General features: G+C 35.9%; 1 protein-coding gene across 4 annotated transcripts in view; it reads left to right on the top strand.

The window, feature by feature from the left end:
- Positions 1–23,275, top strand: part of KDM4C (lysine demethylase 4C) — a 144,162-nt gene that overhangs the window by 58,132 nt on the left and 62,755 nt on the right. For all 4 annotated transcript variants that reach the window (XR_011919771.1, XM_072404235.1, XM_072404237.1 and 1 more), the window contains exons 9-10: positions 21,033–21,229; positions 21,996–22,234. Coding sequence is in view for 3 of the 4 variants with exons in the window: in XM_072404235.1 (XP_072260336.1) it covers positions 21,033–21,229; positions 21,996–22,234 (436 nt within the window). In the remaining variant the exon portion in view is untranslated. The remainder of the gene's footprint in view (positions 1–21,032; positions 21,230–21,995; positions 22,235–23,275) is intronic.

A 23,275-nucleotide genomic window follows, 5' to 3' on the forward strand; every position in this document is an offset into this window, starting at 1 on the left:
ATATATTACAATTATATATATTATATAATACAATTATATATATTATATAAAGATTTCTTTGTATTGGACTCAATACAGCTTTTTTATATTGAGTTCAATACCAGGTGATTTAAATTTCTCGCCCCGCCTCCCGCACAGACGCATGCAGCGACGTCACCGGGAAACCCCGTAGATCGTCACTGCACTCGCCGGGAGAACACAGAAGAGAGAGGACGTGTCCGGAGGAGCTGCAGGGACCGGGTAAGTATATTCTTACAATTGTAATCCGATTGTCATACAACGTTTGTTTAACCACCTGAAAAAAGTACGGGTTTAACGCTTTTTGCAAGTGTTAATACCCCGTACCAAGGTCGGGTTTACCGGCCAGGTGGTTAGGTACCCAATTCTATGTATGGGTTCTGTTGCTGTGTCTCTGTAGGTGAGATGGTCTTTCTCTATTGTTTGAGAGGTAACCTGCCAACAGGACAGGAAATGAAGGAAAATTCCTAACAAGGATTAAGAACTGAGAGGCATTACCTCTTCCCCTTTTCTTGCCCCTTTTCTCTTGTGGGGGTCACTGAATACAACACCACTCTGTAATAGGAAATGTTTTGATCAGTAGATCAGAGTCTACATATTTGTTCATAATAATGCACAGTGACACATTTATTGAAAATCGAACACTTCATACTGTCAACTACCATGGCGGAGGGATGATGATTTGGGTTGGTTTTGCAGTCGCTGTTGAGTTCACCATAAACTTCTTTTGTATACTAAAGTATTCTAAATTAGTATTCTTCTCAAATTTAAGGCCATCTGTGCAACTTCTAAAGCTCAGATGAAATTAGGGTCATGTAACAGCACAGTGATCCCAACCACGCCAGCAAATCTACACCATAATGGCCACAAAAGAAAATGTTCATGGTGTTTCAATGGGCGGGCAATGTCCAGCCTTTGGCCCTTTCAAAATGCTCTGGCATAAACAAATTCTTCAAAACCTCAATGATCTAAAGCAATATTGTAAAGAAAAATGGGCCACTGCGTGAGAGACAGATTCTAATGCAGAAAACAATTACTTGAAGTTCAAGCTATTAAGTCATGGGGTGCACTTATTTTTTCGACACATGGCTTCCCTGTTTTGCTTAATTTTCAATAAATAACGGCAGAATGGAAGCTTGTGTGTTTTTAGTCTGAGGTAATTTAAAAAATTTGAGAACTTGCCAAAGACCAGATGATTTTTTGTAATATTTCCTGATTTTCAGGACTGCATTCTTTTATCCACATGCTTTTACAGTGGCCGAGAGTGCCCACTCCATGCATGACACCTTTAGCCACTTCTATCTAAAGTAAAAATGTGGCGATAGGTCCCCTTTAAGTCTTCTATGATTGTTGTAGGACTTCTTAAGTCTGGGTAAAACCAGGTTTCAAAATATTGTAGGCAGAATATACAACATGTGCCTGCTTTTTATTCAAGTTGAAGGTTTACTCTGTATATCCCATGGAAAGGTTTACTTTAGGTTAACCTTTGACATTCTCATTAGGTTAACTTGTTGACATTCTCATCATGTAAAGCTGCGTACACACGGCAAATTTTTCTCGCCCGATAATCGGTATCAGCCAATTATCGGGCGAAAATCTGCCGTGTGTACAGTCGGTCGTCGTCCATCGTCCGACGACCGTCCTGGCGGATCCATGGACGATGGACGACGACCGATCCTAATGAAAGGGAAGGGGAGAGCGCGCAGCAGGGTGCCGCTCCGTCGCTCTCCCCCTCCCCTCTCCATAGAGCATGAACGGTGCTGTATGTACAGCATCGTTCATGCATCGTGCAGTCTTTTCTCGTTGGAAAGGATCGTGAAAGATCCTTTCCAACGAGAAAAATTGCAGGTGTGTACGCAGCTTAAGTTCTTTTTCACTCTGTGTTAATAGAATCCTGGGTTTTGGATTTCTGGTTTGGGGAATCAGCACTGGGAAATATATTCTGGGACACATCTTACTGGTTTTCACTTTAGTAGAAAGAAGATTTCAAACACATTATGTATTATCAATGCTACGACATTACAATTGTTTGTGAAACTTTCAATATGATGATTTATGAGTTTCTCTTGAAAATATGTTTTTTTTTTTCCTTTGCCTATTTCTATTTTTCCAGCACACATTTAATCCCTCAGAAAAGCCATCCTATATTTTGGCAGAATTTTTTTTTTGTAATATTAGATAAATTTCTTAAAATAATCAAAATGACTATCTTTAGTAATATATAAATCCAGGTTAATTGCTAAGCAAGTGTTCTGTAATGGGTAAACTAGCCTTTATGAAAGGATGGGTCATTGGCAAGGTCTACACACACACACACACACACACACACACACACACACACACACACACACACACACACACACACACATAAATATTTAGACAAAGACAATTTTTTTCTAATTTTGGATTTGTACATTACCACAATTATTTTGAATGAAACATTTCAGATGCAGTTGAACTGCAGACTTACAGCTTTAATTCAATGTGTTGAACAAAAAGATTGCATAAAATGTGAGGAACTAAAGCCTTTTTTATTTTAGCACAATTGCATTATTGTGAAAATTCTTTTTAAAAATGATGGCTCTCTAATTGACTAATTTCCAATAGTCTATTCCATTGGTGCAGTACCAAATAAATATTTTTTACATCTTCACAAACAGTTGGACTTCCCCTTGAATAAAATCTCATTAAGTTGCCTGCTTTTTCCGGAGTATCTTTTCTTTTGGATTTAAAACTTGATTTTTCTTAAGTTAGGAGTCCTGGGCTATAGACATTTAGATGTTTACAGCCTGGCCTTAGCTACCTTCTTTTTCCTCTATTCCCGTTCACATGTTCAGTGCTAATAATAAAGTTTGGAAGGCTGGAATGACAAATTTAGTGCTTCTTCTGTGACATTTGAGGATGATTTACTCCATAGTACCCACAACTACAGAGGTCAGGATTTGATTTAAAGCTTATTTGCTTTTGAATACATACACACACACACACACACACACATACATATATTTACATGTTTGTCCTGACCACATTTCCACTTTTATGGGTAAACCTTGATGGGTCAGTCTGCAAAGGTGAGATCCATTAACAGGGCCTGAAAGCACAATTAAAAAAAAAAAAAAAAAACTTTAGCTCACAAATAAATATTATGTGTTGTAATTTTTTTATTATTATTTTAGGATTATATAGTAAATAAAAAAAAAATGCATGAAAATGTCTCAAGTGTAGCTAAGCAACAGTGGGAAAGTAAATTGGTTCACAGAGATAAGAGCTCAGACAGTAAGTGAGTCAATATTTCACTTAGGCTTAAATACATTTGATGTAAGGTAGGCTGATGTTCAGTATTAGCTCTTCTTGACAGCTCTTTCGTAGACCTAATGCTTCACAATTAAAAAAAAAAAATGAATAACAAGAAGTCCCTCCCTCCACACTCTACGTTTTGCTTTATAGAATTATTGATGCTGGAATTGGTTTATCACCAGAACAAGCATGTGTGTTTTTGCAGATCATAGAACCTAGCCTTTGTTTAGAGTGATCTCTACAAAAGTTTCTGACCTTGATACATTATTGATTACCAAGTTAATGCCCACTGGGTTAAACCAGATTATTTATGAATAATGCAAGAAACGTAAACTAAATGCAGTCTGTCCAGTTCCATTTTGACATTCATCTCGATATAAAGTACAGGTGTTGCTTTGCAATGGTTTCAGTATAACAAGCTGAACAACATATGCCTTAATTGCTGCTTGTCATGAAAATATAGCACCTGTGGGAATATTAGTGAAATTGAAACTGAGCAAGGTTTAACATTCTGAATTTACTTTTTTTTGTTCCAGATGTAACGAATTAGAACAAAAATCACCAGTAAACATATGTAATATTTAATTGGTCGTACTTATTGTAGAGCTGTGTTTCTTTTAAAGCTCAAGTTTGATATTCTAAAATGTGCTCCCTGGTCCCATCCCCCCTCCCTTTAGTAACATGGTTATTCTGGACCCAGTAACATCATCTCTTGTTTTTTTGTGCTTTTTAATTTATTTTAATTTTTGTGTAATATTTTGGCACTTTTCAAAGAAAACATAGTAATGCAGCATTATGATTGTTTGTGGGAGAGGACAGCTATTTCTGAAAACAACAGAATCCTGTGTCATGCAGACCAGCATAGGAAACTCTACATGCTGATCTTCGGTGATTGGAAGGACAGAAATCCAGTGAATGAAAGAGGTGAGGCAGAGACGGTAAGGCTGGGAAAGACGAGGAGGGTAAATGATGCTGGACGTCAACCAGCCAAAAAATAGGGCCCTTTCTAATGCACATTGCGAAGTCATTGAAATCATAGTAAACAATTTAAGTGCAGGAGAGAAGCCTGTACAGAACTGAAGGTGAGGTGTTGTTTTTAAGGATTACATGCATTAGGGGGTAAAAGTTAGCATTGTCAGTTGTGTGTTTGGCCAAACTGTGTGTATGATTTTCATTGATTGTGTAAGCATTTCATCATGTCATTTAAATTACAGGGAATAATACATTATAATAATCTTATACATCTAGACACCAATAAACAGAATACATTCTGTGAGGAAGCAACACATTTTAATTCACTGCCCAAAGCATTATCTGATTTGAATGATCCCATTCCCATAGTATCAAAAGTTTATGGTAATCCCTCCAGGAGCAAAATGTACAATAATTTTCAATGACCCACGAAGAATTTGAATAAACCTTTCTTGTCTGTTAGTACATATGGGTTCTATGATTTATCATTTTTTCTTTACCGTGCATACAGGGTTTTCACCTTTTACTAAAGCAAAATACCTTGCATACAGGGTTATTACTTTTTACTAAAGGAAAACTGAACTGGAAAACTTCAAGAACAACAACAATACAATACACAATTATGCATGATTAGGACTCCTTTTCAATAAATTGGGAGGAAATTCCACAGGAACTGTTGGTGGGTGCAGTGATTCACGGTCTAACCCAACTCATGTGACAGCCAACAAGAGATATTGTATAGTTTAGGTGCCAGGATGTACTTGACCATTTTATGGACATCTATCTGTTGGCATGCTGGCAAGGACACATTCTATACAATAAACTGTGTTCACGTAGGTTCAAGAAGTGATGCGGAATTAGTGGTTGACTAACCAATAACAGTCAGTGTTCTTAAATAGAGATATTACTCTTATCAGCAATTTAAGGTGCACTTTTGACATGGACACAACATACTATAAGATGTGTTATCAACATGAAGATAGACAACTGTTGCTGGAAAACTATAAGTGCGACAAGTATTAGCAGGTTCTGCTTGAGGACTGATACCCGGCTTGCAGATACTTTATAGTTCAGGTCTTGAAACCATTCAATAAATTCAGCTGGTAGTATGAACAAAACTATGTACCTTTCTGATTGTATTGTGACATGCACTTGTACTTTGGAAAATGTTTTATTTCTCTGCCATCATGTTGTTGAGGATAAAATAGCATCCATGAAATCATGGCAGAAAACTGTGCCCTTAGTTTAAAATAAATTTAGGGAAATTTTAAAGTGGAAGACCAAAGAGCTACTCCAATCACTAGGATTTTAAAGCTACCTTTAAAGGTGATCATCAATTTTATGTGGGATAAAAGAAAGGGATTTATGCAGTTGTTCTTACTGGATGACTAACAAGATCATAATTTCATTCATCACATTGATATATATATATTTCTAACACGTGTGTTTATTATTTACACATTGCATCAATATTTTATATTTCACCTACTGTGTTTTTCACTTTCTTTTATATTTACATATGGAAATTAGTTACTACTCCCTCTGTGTATATGGGTTATTTTATTTGTCTTTGTTTTTCTTTGCTGATAGCTATGATAGGCCCATTTGCCTAAAAAACATAAACTGTATCTCATGTTCGATTTGGGCTATATTCAGACTGCTGATGAGTTTTAATAAATTGTGTGAAGATTATATTCTATTATCTTATCATTTGTAAAGCAAATCCCTGTTTGTTTTGCACATGACTGAAAAATTTAGGTGTATATCATGTAATTTATAGTATGAACCATCATGATGCTTTTAATAAATCCAGCTACACAATTCTCTGTATGATAGCCCATATAACGGGACTGACTAAATCTATAATACATCTACAATTTTTTTTAATTCTTTTTGTTTAAGGTTATAAAACTGATACCCATCTTTGCAAGTTAAGCATTTTGCTAATGTTCTGTGGGAGGCATCACACTGGGCAATTAACCAAGGCAGCTTCTCTGACTTTATGGCCAAAAAGCTACAAATTAAATGGGCCATGTGGTAAGCAGTTAGGAGTAAAAGGGCTGTTGGGAGCACAAAAGACATTTCAGGGAGAAGTTCTAAATGCCTCGCTGCAAGTTTAAGCAAAAAAATAGACTTCTGTTTGCTTTCTCAATCAAGATTTCATATGGTAGAAGAACTGAAATTGCTGATGAAACTACACCACACTGACTTCAGTGCTATTTGTTTTGAGCCATTGATTGAGGAAATGTATAAGAGAAGAAACGCTGTTAAACCTAAGCGTATGAGCAATGCCTGTGCGTGTACCCACCTGGAGATGTGTTTTAGCAATTAATGGTCTGGTAGTTAACAGTTTCTAAATGTCTGAAAGGAACACTCTGAAAATGTTGCCAGTAATCAATTTTCCATTTCATAGAAGATTATTTCTTAACTGCATTTTCTAATACGGTGAAGTAAGCTCTGGCTTCTTTTTTGAAAAAAAGAAAAAACATTTCTTCACTGCCATGGCCAGTGTTGAATCAAAATGAAGTTTTGTATGACGGCCATGTGTCGGTTTTAGTTCTTTAATTCCCATCATTTCTACTGGTCTGTACATGTCAACATGTTGGTCTTTGGCGTCTTACTTTCAGGTAGATGCCATTTTGCATTTGTTTTCAAACCCTTCATTACCATATATTTCGTTTTACGCAAATTATATATGCATTTCTAACTTCTAAACTTCTTAGGTAACAGGTGATGTTTAGTCACCTAATAGATTCTTTCATGTTTTGAAACTCTGTCCTGTGTTCTCAGTCACTGTGTAATATATAGTCAACAAAGTGCAAGTCATTCTGATAGTACAGCTCTTGCCAGAAGTAGGAATCTAAAATTTTGAGTGGACTGACTTTTTCTTTATCCATATAGGTTTTCAGATTGGGCAACAAAATCTTGGTTAGGCGGTGACACAGTAAAAGCTCAACACTTCAAGTTAAAATAGTGTATGTAACCTAAGTTAGCTTAAAACTGATTACATCTTTCTTAACCAGGGCTCTGTGGGACTTTAGGGCTTCTCCTTAAGTTGCTAAGGGTTCCATTCAAAATAGCTACCTCTAAGATATGTGACCACTGACATCTGTGAACTTTTTAGTGATTTGGAAGATAAGCATTCTTTCCACTAGTAACCATGCTAATGCACCTCAAGCTATAGATCTATTATTCGTAGGGGTTCCTGGAGACCCCTAAGGTTATCTGAGGGATTTCTCCATTGCAAAAATAAAAATTGAGAAAGGCTGAATTAGGATAGACTACACAACCTATTTTAGAGTGTTTTAATAGGTGACTACATATGCTCCTCTGTAGTAATTCTACCAGGGGCCTTGGTTGTCACTCAGCCCACCCTTCTTCTGATTTGAACCATCAGTAGCTTTTGCAAAGGTGTAACTTGTATTTTACAGAAGACTGTTTCAGGAAGATAAAAGTGGAAGGAAGTAACAGGAACAATTATTCACTGGCAAGACCAACTGGTACATGTATATTTGCTTAAAATGCTCTTAGAAAAAAAAAAAGACTGATGTAGCCACCATATGCAAGAACTGCTAAGTTGCAGTATATTACATTTTTTTTTTTAAAGATTTAGATATTCGCAAACCACTAACCTTATTGTGTTGTAATTTTTAATTTCACTGTTCGTACTTTAAAGTAATTCAGTAGAAGGCTGTGAATACATTGTAGTGTGTGACCAATATACTTTTCTGTATTCAAACATATTTTTGTGAGTGTAGAATGCCTGGGTCACTGACCGTACACTGTGGTTTCTCCTAAGACTGCTTAGTCTCTAATAAACTCCGCAATGATGTGGAACTGGTAGGAAGAACCACAGCGTGAGGGAGGGTTGTATACATGTGACACTCCCAGTGTTTAAGATTAAAAACTTTGTCAGAGACTACAGCTTCAGGAGACAGAGATGTTTTGACTTTTATCCTGCCAGTAGGCTTCATGTCCTTCCCTGTGGATTCAATGAAGGCCAGGGGGTATTGTTTAAAAATGAGGAATACTCTCTCCCAGAACAAGTGTCCCTGTTGGAAAATTTCCCCTTTTTTCCCGTTCTGGTGCCAACTCAAAATTTTGGATTCACTGTAACTTTCATTGGCGGTTACATTAGTGATCAAGACAATTAAAGTGATTTAAACTAACGGAAAAAATATAACAATGAAAACCTGACAGTAGTTCTAACCCCTAACTGCTTTGCCCAAAAGTAAAAATGTTCAGCCTTGGGTATACTTTAACATGATGAAATTTTGAAGAAAACTAAAAAAATAAACTAACCTTACTAATACATTACTACTTCATCATTCCTGCATCATCCCTTGGTACACCTTCCATAATTTCTTCTTAATAATGTGTGCCCTATCAGTAACCTAAAATGCACCCCTAATAATTGGTCCATTGACATCCTTTCCTTGCCATCCACACCTCATCATCTGTCCTTTGTCATTAGCTCTACTCCTCATTTATCCCTTGTCATTCACACCTCATTATCTGTTTCCAGTCGTTAATCTTTTATCATTTATGCCTGGTCATTAATCTCCCATTGATTTGAGATTTTTATTTATTTATGTATATTTAAAAAAAAAAAATAAAGATTATATATATATATATATATATATATATATATATATATATATATATATATATATATATCTATATCTCTATGGTGAGATTTTAGTCTAATAAATGTTGGTTTGTTTTTAAAATACCTGATATTTGCACATTATATGGAGTCCTAGCATTAAGAAAATAATATTGCTTTCAAAAAATGTATTTAGTAAGCTAGTAAAAAGCCGATTCAGACCAAGAAGGAAATATGTTGCTGTTCATAAGTAGCACGCTCTTATTTAATATTATCTCCTAACTATGCCAAAATTTGAAAGTCACAGAGTGTATTTAATGATAACTTGATGACATAGATCAGCAGAATTGCCATGCTGCAGCTACAAGTATAAATCCAGAAGTTATATTAGTTTGTGCTGCTGGTACTGTTCTGATAAGCTTTCATCTTTCACAAATTCACTGTCAGCTCAATCTGATCCAGGCTTTAGACTTGATAAAAGTATAGTTTACTTCTCAGACTTTCCTAACTGTCTGCATTGGCTTGGAATTTGAAAAATACTGCCAGCTTTCTTTGACTGTTTTTTCTTCAATGTCCTTTAAAATTGCCTTTTACTTTGGGCTACAGATTGATTTAAAATATATTTGTGGGAGGAATATACAATTTGCCATTGCTGACCACTTCTAGGAATACTTGCTACCAGGCTGTCATGGTGACCTGAGCTTTGATGTTTTGTATATTCCTGGGACAAAACTTTTACATTTTGCATACTTGTGGTATAGTGTAAAACAAATAAAATACTGACATCAGAGACAGATAGAAACCAGCTGAGATGGCTAGCTTAAGGAACACAGAAATAACATTTTTCAACTTTTGAGGACTGTGCACTGCATAATGCGGGAGTGGGGCCGGTTCAGAGGAAGGGGGTTGGTTAAACTGAATGAGAGATATCTTGGCGTATATACAGTGCTTACTTTCCAGACAGTTTGTAAAACCAATAAATTCTTCTTTAAACTGAACTCATTGTACTTTCTCTTGCTGTCCTTGTTCTCTGCTCTTGCTCAGAAGAACCTTTGAAATTGGGCCTCCCTCATGCCTCTCTCCGTATTAACTGGTATCTAATAACCAAACAGCTTACTGCCTGCTGCTGTAACTTGTAAATAGAGCTGGCACAAGAAATCTACTTATGGATTCCTTTTGGGCTGTGCTTTAGATCACACCATGTGTCAAATCCCTGCACTAGAAGCGGGTACTGGAAGATTTCTTGCATGGGCTCTATTTATAAGGTCCTATGTAATCAAGTGTGGATTCTCTTCCCCTGTCCATGAACCATGCAAAAACTTGCCCAGCTGGATTCTGGATGATAGGTCATGTAATACGTTATTCATATCTTGTCTGTGTTTAGAAACATCTGTTAACTCCTCTTTTCCCATATATGTGAAATGTCCTGTGTGAATTTGTTTGCAACCCAGTCTAAGTATATGACCTTAACTTTATTACAGTCTTAGCTGTGTGCAGCAAGGTTTTGCACTCATTAAAATGTTATCTGCATATTGTTATATTTATAACAAAAGTTTATTGCTTTTACTTAATGAGTTTGTGTGTCTTAAAATAGGATTTTAGTTAAATGTAAAGCTGCCTATTACACGACTTGTCATAGAAATTGTGGTTGTGATCTTTGGCTGGGGACCTAGGCCTTAAACCCCTCTCGTTGACTAAAGAGTGTGGAAAACAGTAGGAAAATCTTAGCTCATATGAATAGTTATGAAGCCAAGTGTGAAGGAAAGTACTGGTATCACTGTCAAGCAGATTTCACAGGTTATGCCAGTCAGAACTGTGACAATGCAAAAGGCAGCAAGTTTGCCCTACTAATAATACAGGTAATTTGAACCTAGAATCATAACAGAAGCTCTTATCACCTCTTTCCAGATTTATTTCTGCTTTCAGTTTGGTATTACAAGTCTTTACAGAGAATTATGCACAGCAGTTTTCATAATCTATACAAATGCTGTTGCAGAATTTTTTTTTGTATCTTCTTAAAAAAGGGTTTAGCAAAATATATATCCCATAAATTTTGTCTCTATTTGTTGTAATGCATTTAATTTTAAAGGAGAACTTCAGGCAAAACAAAATTTAGTAGTAAACAAACCTTAAGAATGATTATTTTGTTGTGCCTGCATATTGTGTTTGGATGCATTATTAGGCAGAGAAGGTAATGATCCAAACTAGATTTCAGTCTGATTTATCTCACAAGATTGTAACCTGAGGACTTGGGATCATGTTTGATTTCTGCTCTTGAGCTCTCATCAGCAGTGTTCTCCCTAGAATATTTTTTTCAGCCAGGTTGGGTAAAGCAGTAGCTAGATGATTCAAAAAGTGGGCAGGCAAGACAAAGCATTTTTATTAATTGAAACCACTTGCATAGCAGTGCCAAATGGCCCCAGTTCAAGTCTGTGGATGGATGGGGAGACAAAGCAGCCTTGAACATTGTTTGCAGTACCTGAAAAACAAATGCAACAACAAACTCTGAAAAACAGAAATATTTGTTCGGCAGAGTGGTACATCCAGAGAGCCTGTGAAGAACACTGATCAGTGTGGGGCTTCTATTGCAAATGGAAACTGAAGATTTCTGTGTTAATAAAGTAAACCTACAAGATTAAAATATAAAAGCTGCTGTGCTGTAAATACAAACTCACTCCTAAAATGAAAGGAAGGGCAATTAAAAAAAGTTACAGTCTTCCACTAGCATCATTCCACGTTTATATGTTTATCCTGCCAGTAGGTATAGTTTTTTTTTTGTTTTTTTACTTGCTACAAGTCAAGCTGTCCATCATAAGTGGATGTTGCAAGGGTTGAAAGAAACCATATAACAGAGTAGCATGTAACACAGCAGGTGTGCACATTTTTACTGCAAAACAACATTTTCACGGTGTAAAGGAAGTGAAAGACTGCAACATTCATTTCATATTTCATTTTGGCTATAGTTTAGCTTTAAGCAAGGTGAAATGTTAAGTTAGTTTACTGATGACTTTAATCTTGATTGGGAAGATGGTAAGGTAAGAGTGTTAATCTGTCTTGATCACACATTGGACTTCCTAAAATACTATAAAATAGTCATTTCTTTTAACCTAAAATAAGAAGGAGACAAAATGAGAAGCTCTATGGGATACTGCACAAACAATAGAAATGCTGAATTCAGTGGCTGTGTTCAATTATTTTTTCGTCTTCTGCTGATTAAAGCTTCTGGGTTCTGCAATTAAAAGTTTTAATTATTCTTAATAGCCATAAAACTCAATGACTACTAGAGGGTGTTAGGATTATGCAGTGTTGCAAGAAAAGTTTTACGATAACATCAATAGGAAGAATGTTTTTGAAAGATTAAATATTAGTAAATTGGTTTGGCAGTTATCAAAAACCTCATGACATATCATAAAAGCATGAATTTAAATTTTAATAATTGTCTTTATAGATAGGAAATGATAACATGATTACATCACTTGGGACTTGGATGTCCTTGCTCAGCTTTTTTTTACCCTGTGTGAACTATGGTATTGTATCTGTATAACATTTTCATTTACCCATATTTATGTAAATGGAAAATACAGTACAGTTTTTCCATATTTCAGTATGCTTTCATAAAAAGAGATTTTACTTGTTTTGTGTGTTTTATGTTATGTCAATAACAAATATCTGTTCTGGCCTGAATTTTCTTTGCAAGTTTATTCAATCTATAATTTAGGTTTTAAGTTTTAACCTATAATAATGCCTGTGTCCAGGTTTGCAACTCATTTTAAACTTTTTCATGTCTATTTTGTTTGCAAAACCAAAAATGTATTTTGTTTTGGTTAGAGAAGGGAAACCCTCTTTTTATATTTTGATGTCCCAATGTGTGCCATTAGGCATATTTACCTTTACTTCTGGTACTATAGATGCAACAAGAAATCTGAGAAAATCTCCACACAGTGAGAGTAATTCCCCTCTTAGACCGGTATCTCAGAACAGGTGGCCTAACTGGAAGAATCAACCTCACCTCTTGTTCAGGGAACTTCAAATTTGGATTTCACATCAATTTCTGAATCTACCTACTAGGGCAGGGATGTTGATAAAAGCCTCACAAGGGTTCTAATCCTTCACTTCTCTGAAACTGAAATAAAAAGGCTATTGTTATACACACACTTTAAAGTTCATCTCCAGACAGCAACTGTAATTAAAGTATATTTTTTAATTTGGTAAAAATAAAGTTTTCCATAGAACAAAAGTTGAGGAGAAATCCCTGTATAACTGTAATACTTGACAGGGATTTTACTATTTCCCATTTCTATTGAAAACGGAAAAAAAACCTTCCTTATGCCATGTATACCATTACCCAGTTTAGGTGGAGCTGTCATCTTTCCTGACTATACATAGTGTGCACATAACAGATAAAAAAATAGCAATCCACCCATAACCTGGTGCAAAAAGCCATGGCACTCTTCTTTCTTAACACATTGCTTGTTCATTTTGTAAAATACAGTATTCTTTATTACTTTGTTTAAAAGATGCAAAATCTGTTTCCATGATCTGTACTGGCAAAACTACTGCCATTCATAGCCATGATCGCCTTCCCATATCTCTGTGCAATAGTCAGAGTGCAGACACCTTTTCTGCCCTCACCTCACTTTAATTTGTGTAGAAGACTAAATGTATCCTGCTCAGTCACTGGAAGGAAGGTAGAGGATCCAGGCTGTATAGCACTTAAACATGAAGCCTTCTCGTGCCTTCTTATCCTGCCATATCTGCTATACCCTAGCTGCTATACACACTTCTCATTCAGACTAAACTCTCCATGATTTTAGTTCCTCAACATTCAAGAGACAGAGATGCAGAGTGGGCAGTGCTTGGTGGGAGATGAGCTGTGTCTGTTTTTCCAATTAAAGCTCCTCCCTTAGCTCTGCCTATTAATAGGAATAAAACACACCTGCCCATAGCAATAACAAATGCAAAATATTGGTATAAATCCTGCCATGATGAAAGTGAGATAAAAAGTTCCTGTTAGGGACACAGATGGCCCTAAAAACCAGGAAGAGGCTCTTAACCTTCCTAGATTTGTCCAAAATATTTCTTGTCTCAAAATTGGATTTAAGTTATTCAGAAATGAAAAAATTATAGAAGGTTGTTGCTATGGGTGCTACACTTGCTAATTTGTTGTACTGACCTATAACAAATTCAGACTCATTTAATATCAGATAGTCTGGAGGTATTTTTTAGACAAAAAAAAAAACTACCCTTTTACCTCAAAGGTTTTTTAAAGAATTGTAGTAATGTTTGTGCAACAACTCTGTAAGATTTTGTCAGAAAGATTGATGATGAATTAAAAAGCAGACAGGTTTCTTTTAGTTTTGCTGTGTTCACTGCCCAAGACCACAGTTTTTCTCGCTTTGATTTAACTAGTCAGGCAGCACCAGGGAATGAGTTTTGCATGTTTTAATGGACAGCTGTTGTGGCTTTTCATTTGTTGTCCTGTAATAGTATAACATTTTCCTTCATGTTTCTACACTGACACTTAATAGATCAGTGACTGCAGACAATTTTATAGGAATAGAATGAGCATTTGTCCTCATATGGTCCCAATACCTCCTTTTATATTTACAGCATTGTTTGTTATATAGAGCACAGCTTTGAACGCTAAATACATTGTGCACTAGAAAAAAAAAAAGCGAAGTCTGTTAGAGTCTCTATTAGAGGTATAAAAATCCCGGTAAAGAAGAATGCATGTTTTCCCATTGTTTGAGCACTACTAAAGTAGTGGTGTTTTATTATCTTAAAATGTGGATATTTTAAGCTCTAATCCAAGCAGTTTTTGCTAAAGTCCAAGGTTATACCTGATTTCTCCTTGTGATCTGCAAGAGAAAAAAAAGACACAAGTGTATTCTGGTTCACATGATTTGAGCAGTTTCAGATAGCTCTCAGTATCTCAGCTAAAAGTGTCCTGGTCTGATTGCTCTGGTCTCCAAAATTTTTTTTTTTTGTTAGAATCAATCCAAGTAGTTTTAAATAAAAAATAAAGTACATTTGTCAACAGACATTACAATCTTACTGATGAGATCTACCAACAGTCATTCAGTCATTTAGCGCATGGGGTTTCTAATTGTATGTAAGTTGGAGAAAGTGGTTAAGTGGGTGACTACTTTATTACTTAAAAAACACATCTAGATCGTAAGCTCTCCCTAGCAGGATCCTCTGCACTTCCTGTGTGCCTCTCTCTCTCTGTGCAGTCTGTATCTGTCTGTCATTTGAAACCCCTGTTTAATGTAAAGCACTGCATATTATGTTGGCACTATGCTGTTTATCCTGATTATTATTATTAATAATAATACTTACAACCTCTACTTCCAAACAACCTTAATTTTGCATCAAGATCATAAACTATATTATTTTATTTTAACAACCTAACCCTGGAAGATTCTTCAATCTGTGTTGTGCAGTCATCTCAATGTTCAAATCAGGGTTGAATGTTTTAATTTTCTGGATTGATAAGTATATGTATTTGTGGGGGCTTTTCTTTTATACACAAAGAGTGACGTTATGTATGCAACCAATGTTGTCCATAAAACTCCAGACAAGTAAAGAGGAGACTTGAAGTGTACCTAATTGCCGAAATTTTTCTTTGCATAAAAGGGTAGACAACCCTTTTATGTAAGGCAAAAATTGTACTTTTAAAAAAAAAAAAAAAAAAAAAAAAAACAATGTTGTAATGCAGTACCGCCACCTAACTCTGAATGAATGGGAGCGCAAAGGCTCTTGGGAGCATCTCGGGCATGCGTAGAAGGTGCCTTTTCGTGAATAGGGAGAAAAAATTGCATGCGCAGTGAGATCGGCAAGTTTTTTTCAACCTATGTCACCCGGTTTTGTGCCTGTGTCGGGTGATGTAGGAAGAAGAACCTGAAAGAAGAGGTGAAGATGGCTGCTCCCGGGGCCGGCTCAGAGGCAGATACTGGGACGACGCGGGCCCGATGGAAGACACTTCCGGACCGATCGACTGCGCTGCTGGAATGAAGTTTAGTGTTTTTTTTATGACTTTGAATACTTGATCTGATGTTTAAAAAAGACTTTTTGGCCACATTGTTGTATAGTCTGCTAACCTAAACCAAAAGTATACAGAAATCCAAAGGTGTGTAATCTTTTTGTAAGATCAAGTTCTACTTAAAATTTGGACAAGGTTGTATGAAAGTTTGTTGGATGTTATACTTTGTGTGTTTATTGCTGTTTGCATAACAATATGTTTCCTTGCCAGTGTATTATTCCATATTGAATTGTTTGTGGAAATATAGCAATATTTTGCTGCAAGATGGCTAAGGATGTGAAATGAAACCTAAACCTGATTAGTATGACCTCAGCCTAAAGCAGGATTTGTAAATTTTCCTGACGAATAGGTTTTCAGAAAACCACTAAAAAATATCTCTAAATGCCTTTTGCATTTGTAACTGAGCACTGCATATTTTGCTTCTTCACGTAACCTAATCAGGTTCATTTGAGGACAATTTTTCTGTTCAGACATTTGTTATACACCTACCTGTTTGACATCTACCCATGTATACACATCAAATGTGTCATTTAAATTGTTTCATGCTTAATATTTCACACACTTACAACTGTTTTAGATTTTTAGATGAACTGGTAATTCAAGTATTTCCTTCTTTTAACAAATCAATGTTTTGGGGGTATTTCTGCATTTGATAAAGTTTATTTAGGACATAAAAAATTGTATTGCAAATGTTGTCTAATTGTCTGCATGGGATTTCATTGTATTCTTGGTCATATGTAAATTAAAAAAAATACAGTTGTCAGACTATTTATTTAAAAAAATGTTCCAAAAAGATTATCCATGTTATTTACCTGTAACACTTCCGGGAAATAAGCATCAGACACAAAGTAAATCTCCCCAACAAAGATACAGTGAGCAATTAAAACCAGGCGGAGGCTGATTCATCCTCACTTTATCCTAAATAGAATATTTTACGAAGTACTTTTTTAAAATCATTTAAACTCCAATAGTATATTTGACCAAAATGGATTTAGTTGTAAAGGCTACTTCTGTCATTGCAGCCACCTTGCGATCATTTTGTTTTACCTTTTGTTTAGAATTGGTGTGATGATCCAACCATTTATTGGTCTAGTCAAATATTACAGAATCAATAGTATATCGGCTGTTTATTTGTTGGCAACATTAGCAAAGCTGAACTCTGGACAGATGATAAAGAGATAAAGAATGCAGCTTTGTATTCATTGATAACTCCACTAATACACCCACATTAATTTTTTGTTTAATGCAACCAGTGCAAGTGCCTTTATTTGTCACTATATCGGCCTTTACTACAGAGCTCAGAAACAGGAAGGAGAAAATGCTGATGGGAGGAAAGTTTACTTAACTGCAGTAAAAAAAAAAAAAAAAAAAAAAAAAAAGCAAAACAAAAACCCTTCATCAATGAATTTTAACTGCTTGCCTGGACTTCTGCTTTAAAATTGCAATATCATACTGAAGAAACAATACTGATCTGCTTAAACCAATAGTCAACTTTTTTGATATCTGGGGTCTTGAGTGTGGCCTCTCACATCAGTTAATCTCCCTTGCAGTCTGATTATGTTCGTATTTTTATGTCAAATATTTTAGGCCTGTAATTCTTAGGAATAACTCCTGGGTATGGTAAGTTTATAACACAAATCATAAATTAAAATATAATAGTTATAAATAATAATTATAAAAAATAATTCATTTGGTATATTTATTTTTTTTTTAATTTGGCCAAACAAGGATACAATAATAGATAAACTTTTGTATTTATTATTTATAACTTTATCACTGTGATCAATGTTTTAAAAGCAGTTTACTATGTAATCTGCTTTTAAATTTCTCGCCAAGTCACACCTCCCCAGCGTACCAACGCATTACATCGATCAAGCTGAGGATGTGATGCCGAAACTGGCTGGGGATCGCTAGAAGACGTTGCTGGATCGAGGGGAGCAGGTAGAATTTTTTTTGTTACCCCGAGTGTCGCTCGGGGTTACTGCTTTTGGTAAATAGAATTCACTTTAACCCCCTAACCGCTAAGCCCGTAATTTCTCGCACTAAATATTTTTGCTATTTTGGTTAAGCCCGTATTTTTTCGCCTACACTAAAATCCCCACTTACCTGGTCCCGCTGTGCTAATCCAGCGTCGGTTCCGTGTTCCAGCGTCGTATCTACTAGACCCCTATTCGGACATATTTCTGTAAGTTACAGGTCTACAATTTAAAAAAAAAAATTTCATGAAAACCTGTGACGCTTTTGGAACAGAAATCTAGAAATCAGTGTAACGCTCAGGTGGTTAAGCCACACATAATATTTTATTCAATTGATTCTTCAAAAAGTTTGCCAGAAAGAAACAAAAAAAAAAGGCTATTAAGCAATGTCACGCAACTCACCTTTTCAACTGCTCGAGCACTAACACGGCAGCCCTGGTTGAAAAAGAATCAGCGTCTGCACATGTGACAGCTAGCGGCATTGAGCAGTATTAGTACCACTCACTGCAGCCCCAATGCATTCCCTATTGGGGGTGCTGCAAGGAGACGCTACATTATTAACAACTAGTATTTATATAGCAACATATTACATTACGCTTTACACGTAGTCATATCACTGGCTGTCCCTCAAAGAGGCTTATAATCTATTGTCCCTAGCATAGTCATACATCACAATCTAAGGTTAATTTGGGGTGAAGCCAGTTACCCTAACTGCATGTTTTTAGAAAGTAGAGTTTCCCCAAGCGTTGGTGTTTCCTTGCTTAAGGAAGCTTTAAACACATCACTGCCTGTGTGAAGTAGCCCTAAGAGGTATTGTATACTGGAAATCTACTTCAGGGGACATTCACAGATTGGAGACACGTTACATAAAACTGCTGGAGATCAAAGGTGTTACAGCCTTTTTACCAATGAATACATCCACATTTGTGTTCCAGTATTGGAATATTATACATATGTTGTCTGAAGGCTGCACAGTAAATGCCACAGGTTGGGAACCAGGGGCTTATAGACATTTTAAATGTCTTTAAAAAGGATGTTGTTTGTTGCATTTAACAATTCACAATAAAAGAAATGTTTATGGTGACCCTCTAATTTTCCTATAAAATACGTAGACCTTAGAAGTATTAAAACTGATGATATTTATAGAAAATTGTATTTAGTATTTTGTATTACATTTTAGTGTAATTGGAAAACACGCAGCATTTTTGGATATTTGTGTTATAAAGTAGTTGCTCTCATATTACTTTAACTTTGCAGTTTAACAGCACACTAGCCAAGAGGGTTCTTTGACCCTTTTGTTTTATTTTTACACTTCATATTTCGGTACTGTTGACAAGGTTTCCCTTGAATTATTCCTGGAGCAACCATTTGTCATATCTCTGCAGTAAATTGAACCTGTATAAATTGTGTATGTGAGTGGGTGCATTAGGGGGCATTTACTGTCTCCTAAGCTGAATAGCTTGACTCTGCTAAGTATTGTAATATTTCAGAGCAGCTTCGAATGTTCACAACGTTGGCCAGATTTATATATTATGTGTATGTCCATTGGGTCAGATTCAATTAGAGCTGCAGCATGGTATCCTACAAATACCTCCAGGAAAGCTCTTGCACCTGGTTTAGGGGATTGTTTTACATCCATATATTATGTCCTGCTAAAATGCTGCTCTTGTAGTTGAAAAGTCATATTTAAAAATATATTTTTTTCAGCTGTTCAGGGTGAAGTACATTTTAGGATTACCCGCACATATCTTGAAATGTATGTAATTTATGGATGGCTTCGTATCTGTAGAAATACCTATCTGTAGAACTATCTGTGAAGCTAACCTATTGCTTTCAATCAGTAGTATATTGAATGGAAATTACTTAATGATCTTTGAAAAAATGCAACTAAAGCAAAACTAAAAAAAAAATGACTAGGACAGGTCTTTATTGAAGAAAGAGGCCATTACAAAATTATGGGTGGGTGGTAAGTATGCATTACAAAAAATACATACTTACCACCCACATGCACAGCTCAGTTTAGAAAGCCAGGATTTTTGGTTCTTCTTGGCTTCCCCTGCAGCTGCTTTAAATTACATCTGTTCATTCATTCATTCATTCCTGCCCAATTAACATAGCCGAACATATAAAAACAAGGAAAGAAGAAGATGGTGGCAGCCACATTGGAACATGGTCAAGTGACCGTAGAAAAGGTTTAGTTCCACTTTAAAGTGCTTGTAAACGCCAGCCTTCCTTCATTTAGGTCTGTTAAATATACTATTAAAGCTGAATCAAATTCACTCTGCTTACTTGCCTTTTCTGTCAACTTTCTGGAATTGTGGTCCAATTTTAATACAGTTGTAGACTTTTTTGTTAACTTTTGTGCACAGTTATTCTTCCTGACTCCTTTTATTAGGCTGTAGCAAAGAGAACAAACATATAAAATAATATAGAATCATAAGTCTGGACTTCCTTAGATCTCATTTAGAATGTACCCAAATTGATAGAAAACTGTCCATATTGGAAAATAAATGAAAGGTGAAACAGAAGTAGAGACCTATTTCACCAGGTGACGTTTACTATCTATTTCTAATATTGACTGGAATGCTACAAGTATGTAGGACCAGAGTGTAAACTTCAAATTCCATTGGCTGTTAGTTTCAGGTCATAATTTCATTAGTTGATGACCTCCTGGTTCTTTCAACCTGGTGTCAGCTCTGTTCGCAAATTGCACATTTTGGCCTGATTAGTTCAGTTAGTAATGAGCAAAGCCAAACCTATTTTCTTCCAGGGTCCCTCATCTAGGAATCTGAAAATAAGGACCAATATCTAAACATATTAATATAGTGCTTTCGAATAGTTCTGTCGGGGACTGTAGGATCTCAGAAAACATGGGAAAATGATGATGTCCAAGTGAGGATTTTCCTGTCTGTTTTAAGTTTATTGTAATATATATGTAGGCTTCCATAACATTTATTGCCTAAAATCTATGCATAAAAAATTATATCCTAAACTGTGCTGTACTTGTACTAAACTGTATTCAGTATCTACAGATATATATTTAGAGAACATTAGGTTTGTTTATATGTATGTTTTCTCCATTTTTGTTTTTTTATATGTGCTTTTTTATCTGTGATTCCAGTGTTCATGCAGTAGTGACATGGTAAAAATATCAATGGATATCTTTGTGAAGATATTTCAACCAGAACGTTATGAAATTTGGAAGCAAGGGAAAGACATTCACACTATTGACCACACAAAACCTACAGTGGAAGCTACTCCAGAACTACGAGCCTGGATGAATAAAAGGAGAAGAAAAATAAAGAAAGCTTTGAAAGGGTACATTATATATTTTTTTACTTTACAAACCTATGCCTAATATGCCAGTGTGAAAACGCCAACTGGTCACTTTGACTGTCCCAGTAGGTGCTGAAATGGCATATTTCACTTCTACAAACAATCTACCAGAGATAGTAGATACAATACAGTGCTACATGGTCTCTTTATCTTCAGTGTGCCAATTGTGCAGCAAATGATGGTTCCTCTCGGATACGAAGAGATTGGGAACATCCATTGCTTTTCATAATATGGCTCTGATCCAAATAACTAGATTGTTGTTTAGTACAGGTCTTAGCTGAGAATGTTTTTTGGGACTTCCTGTTTACATTTGTGTTTCTATACTTTTTGACCTTATAGGTAATTTTTTACCTACTTCTCTAGGTTTCATATATTACGCCTAAAGTGCTGTGAAATTCTCCTTAATGTACAATGTTTCTATTATCAATTTAAAGACTTAAGTCTTTCACTGAGTGACAGGAAGGTTGTGATCTAATTTTCTTTGGTTACACTCATGTTCACCTTTGTCACAGCAAAGTCCCAAAGGTTATTTATCCTAACCTTTAAGAAGTTGAAGAACTTTGATAGAGGATTAGCAAGTGCAGAATCAGCCTCTGATCTGTAACATAATAAATTCTAAACACTATCAGCACACACAAAAATGACATTTTTGTGCTAGTTTATTAAGGTGAAAGGTATTTATATTGGAAGCTGTTTTATCTTATCCACACCAGACATTCTAATCTGACAGCAGTATCTTCCATTACAGCCTTCAGCGTACCACATCTCGTTCTAAGAAGCTTAAGACTCAGGAGGACAAGGAAGTATCAGCCATGGTAGTCGGGGCAGAAATCATAGCTAGTGAAGCTGCTACAGATGGTTTCAAGGTCAATGAAAAACCCACAGAAAACGCAGCGCAAATAAACAAAGAAGAGCCTTTGGGGGATGTGAAGAACATTAAAGAAGTGCATCTAGATCACAGTTTATTGAATAATATCCAAGCCTCAGGTGAGATAAGAACTGATTATGTTTCTCTGATAAGTCATAGGTTCTTGAAGGTATGGTATCATACATTGTTGCAGTGTAGCAAGGCTTAAAATGCAGTACATTGCTGGTTTTCCTTGTACAGTTGTGTTAAAAAAAGGAGTCTTTGAGCCTGAAACACACTGCTAAAGAAATGTTTTTGCTTGCCAGTATGCCACATTTTATCCTTTGTTCTGCTTTATTCACATCACTCATATTTAACACTACCATACCTACTTTATGAGTTCATCCTACAGAGCATATCCTAGTTAAAAGTAAAAAGTGATACTATTTAAAAAAAAAAAAAATAAATAAAAATCTGGGTGGCGGGGTCCGGCCAAAATGTACAGTATGTTCCAATACATTAAATCCATGTTCTTAGGAGTTTTCCAGAACCGGGGTATGCTAGGATTGTACACTGAGCTGTACATGTACAGTCTTAATTCAAAAGAAGATTAACTCGCAGGTAATTTTGTTTTATTGCAGAAGCGGCACAGCTTGTCACTTCTGCTATAAAGAGCTGCCTGCTCGCAGTGTTTTTTATTCCACTCATACTTGACTCTAGGATGTCAGGCCTTATTCAATAGACATTTCCTAAATTTCAAAGTCTGGCTTGGGTTGCCCTACTTAATTTATCTCACGGGTGTCCACCTCCAGTCCTCCAGGGCTAAGATCCACACACATTTTTAGTATTTCTCCAACAGTAAATGCAGACAGCAGTTTATCCCAAATTCCTGGCTTGTATGTGGCCCTTAAGGGCTGGATTTTGATACTCTTGATTAAGCTCATGGTTTCACTGAGAAACAAAAACCTCTTAACCACATCAAAGTAACAATTATTTTCCCATATGTCTGTTTGGAGGTGGCAATTTTGGTTAAGGAAGCACTGTGTTTTCTTTTTTAACAGTAAGTAGCACAGCAGCATCATCGCCAAATCTTGTTCAAATCTCAAAACAGTGGCTTAAATTGCACAGTGCTATGTGATATTTTGCTATAAGGCTGTAGATACAGAATTGCCTAGACACCA

This window comes from Pyxicephalus adspersus, chromosome 3 (genome assembly GCF_032062135.1).
Source record: "Pyxicephalus adspersus chromosome 3, UCB_Pads_2.0, whole genome shotgun sequence".
NCBI classification, from domain to species: domain Eukaryota; kingdom Metazoa; phylum Chordata; class Amphibia; order Anura; family Pyxicephalidae; genus Pyxicephalus; species Pyxicephalus adspersus.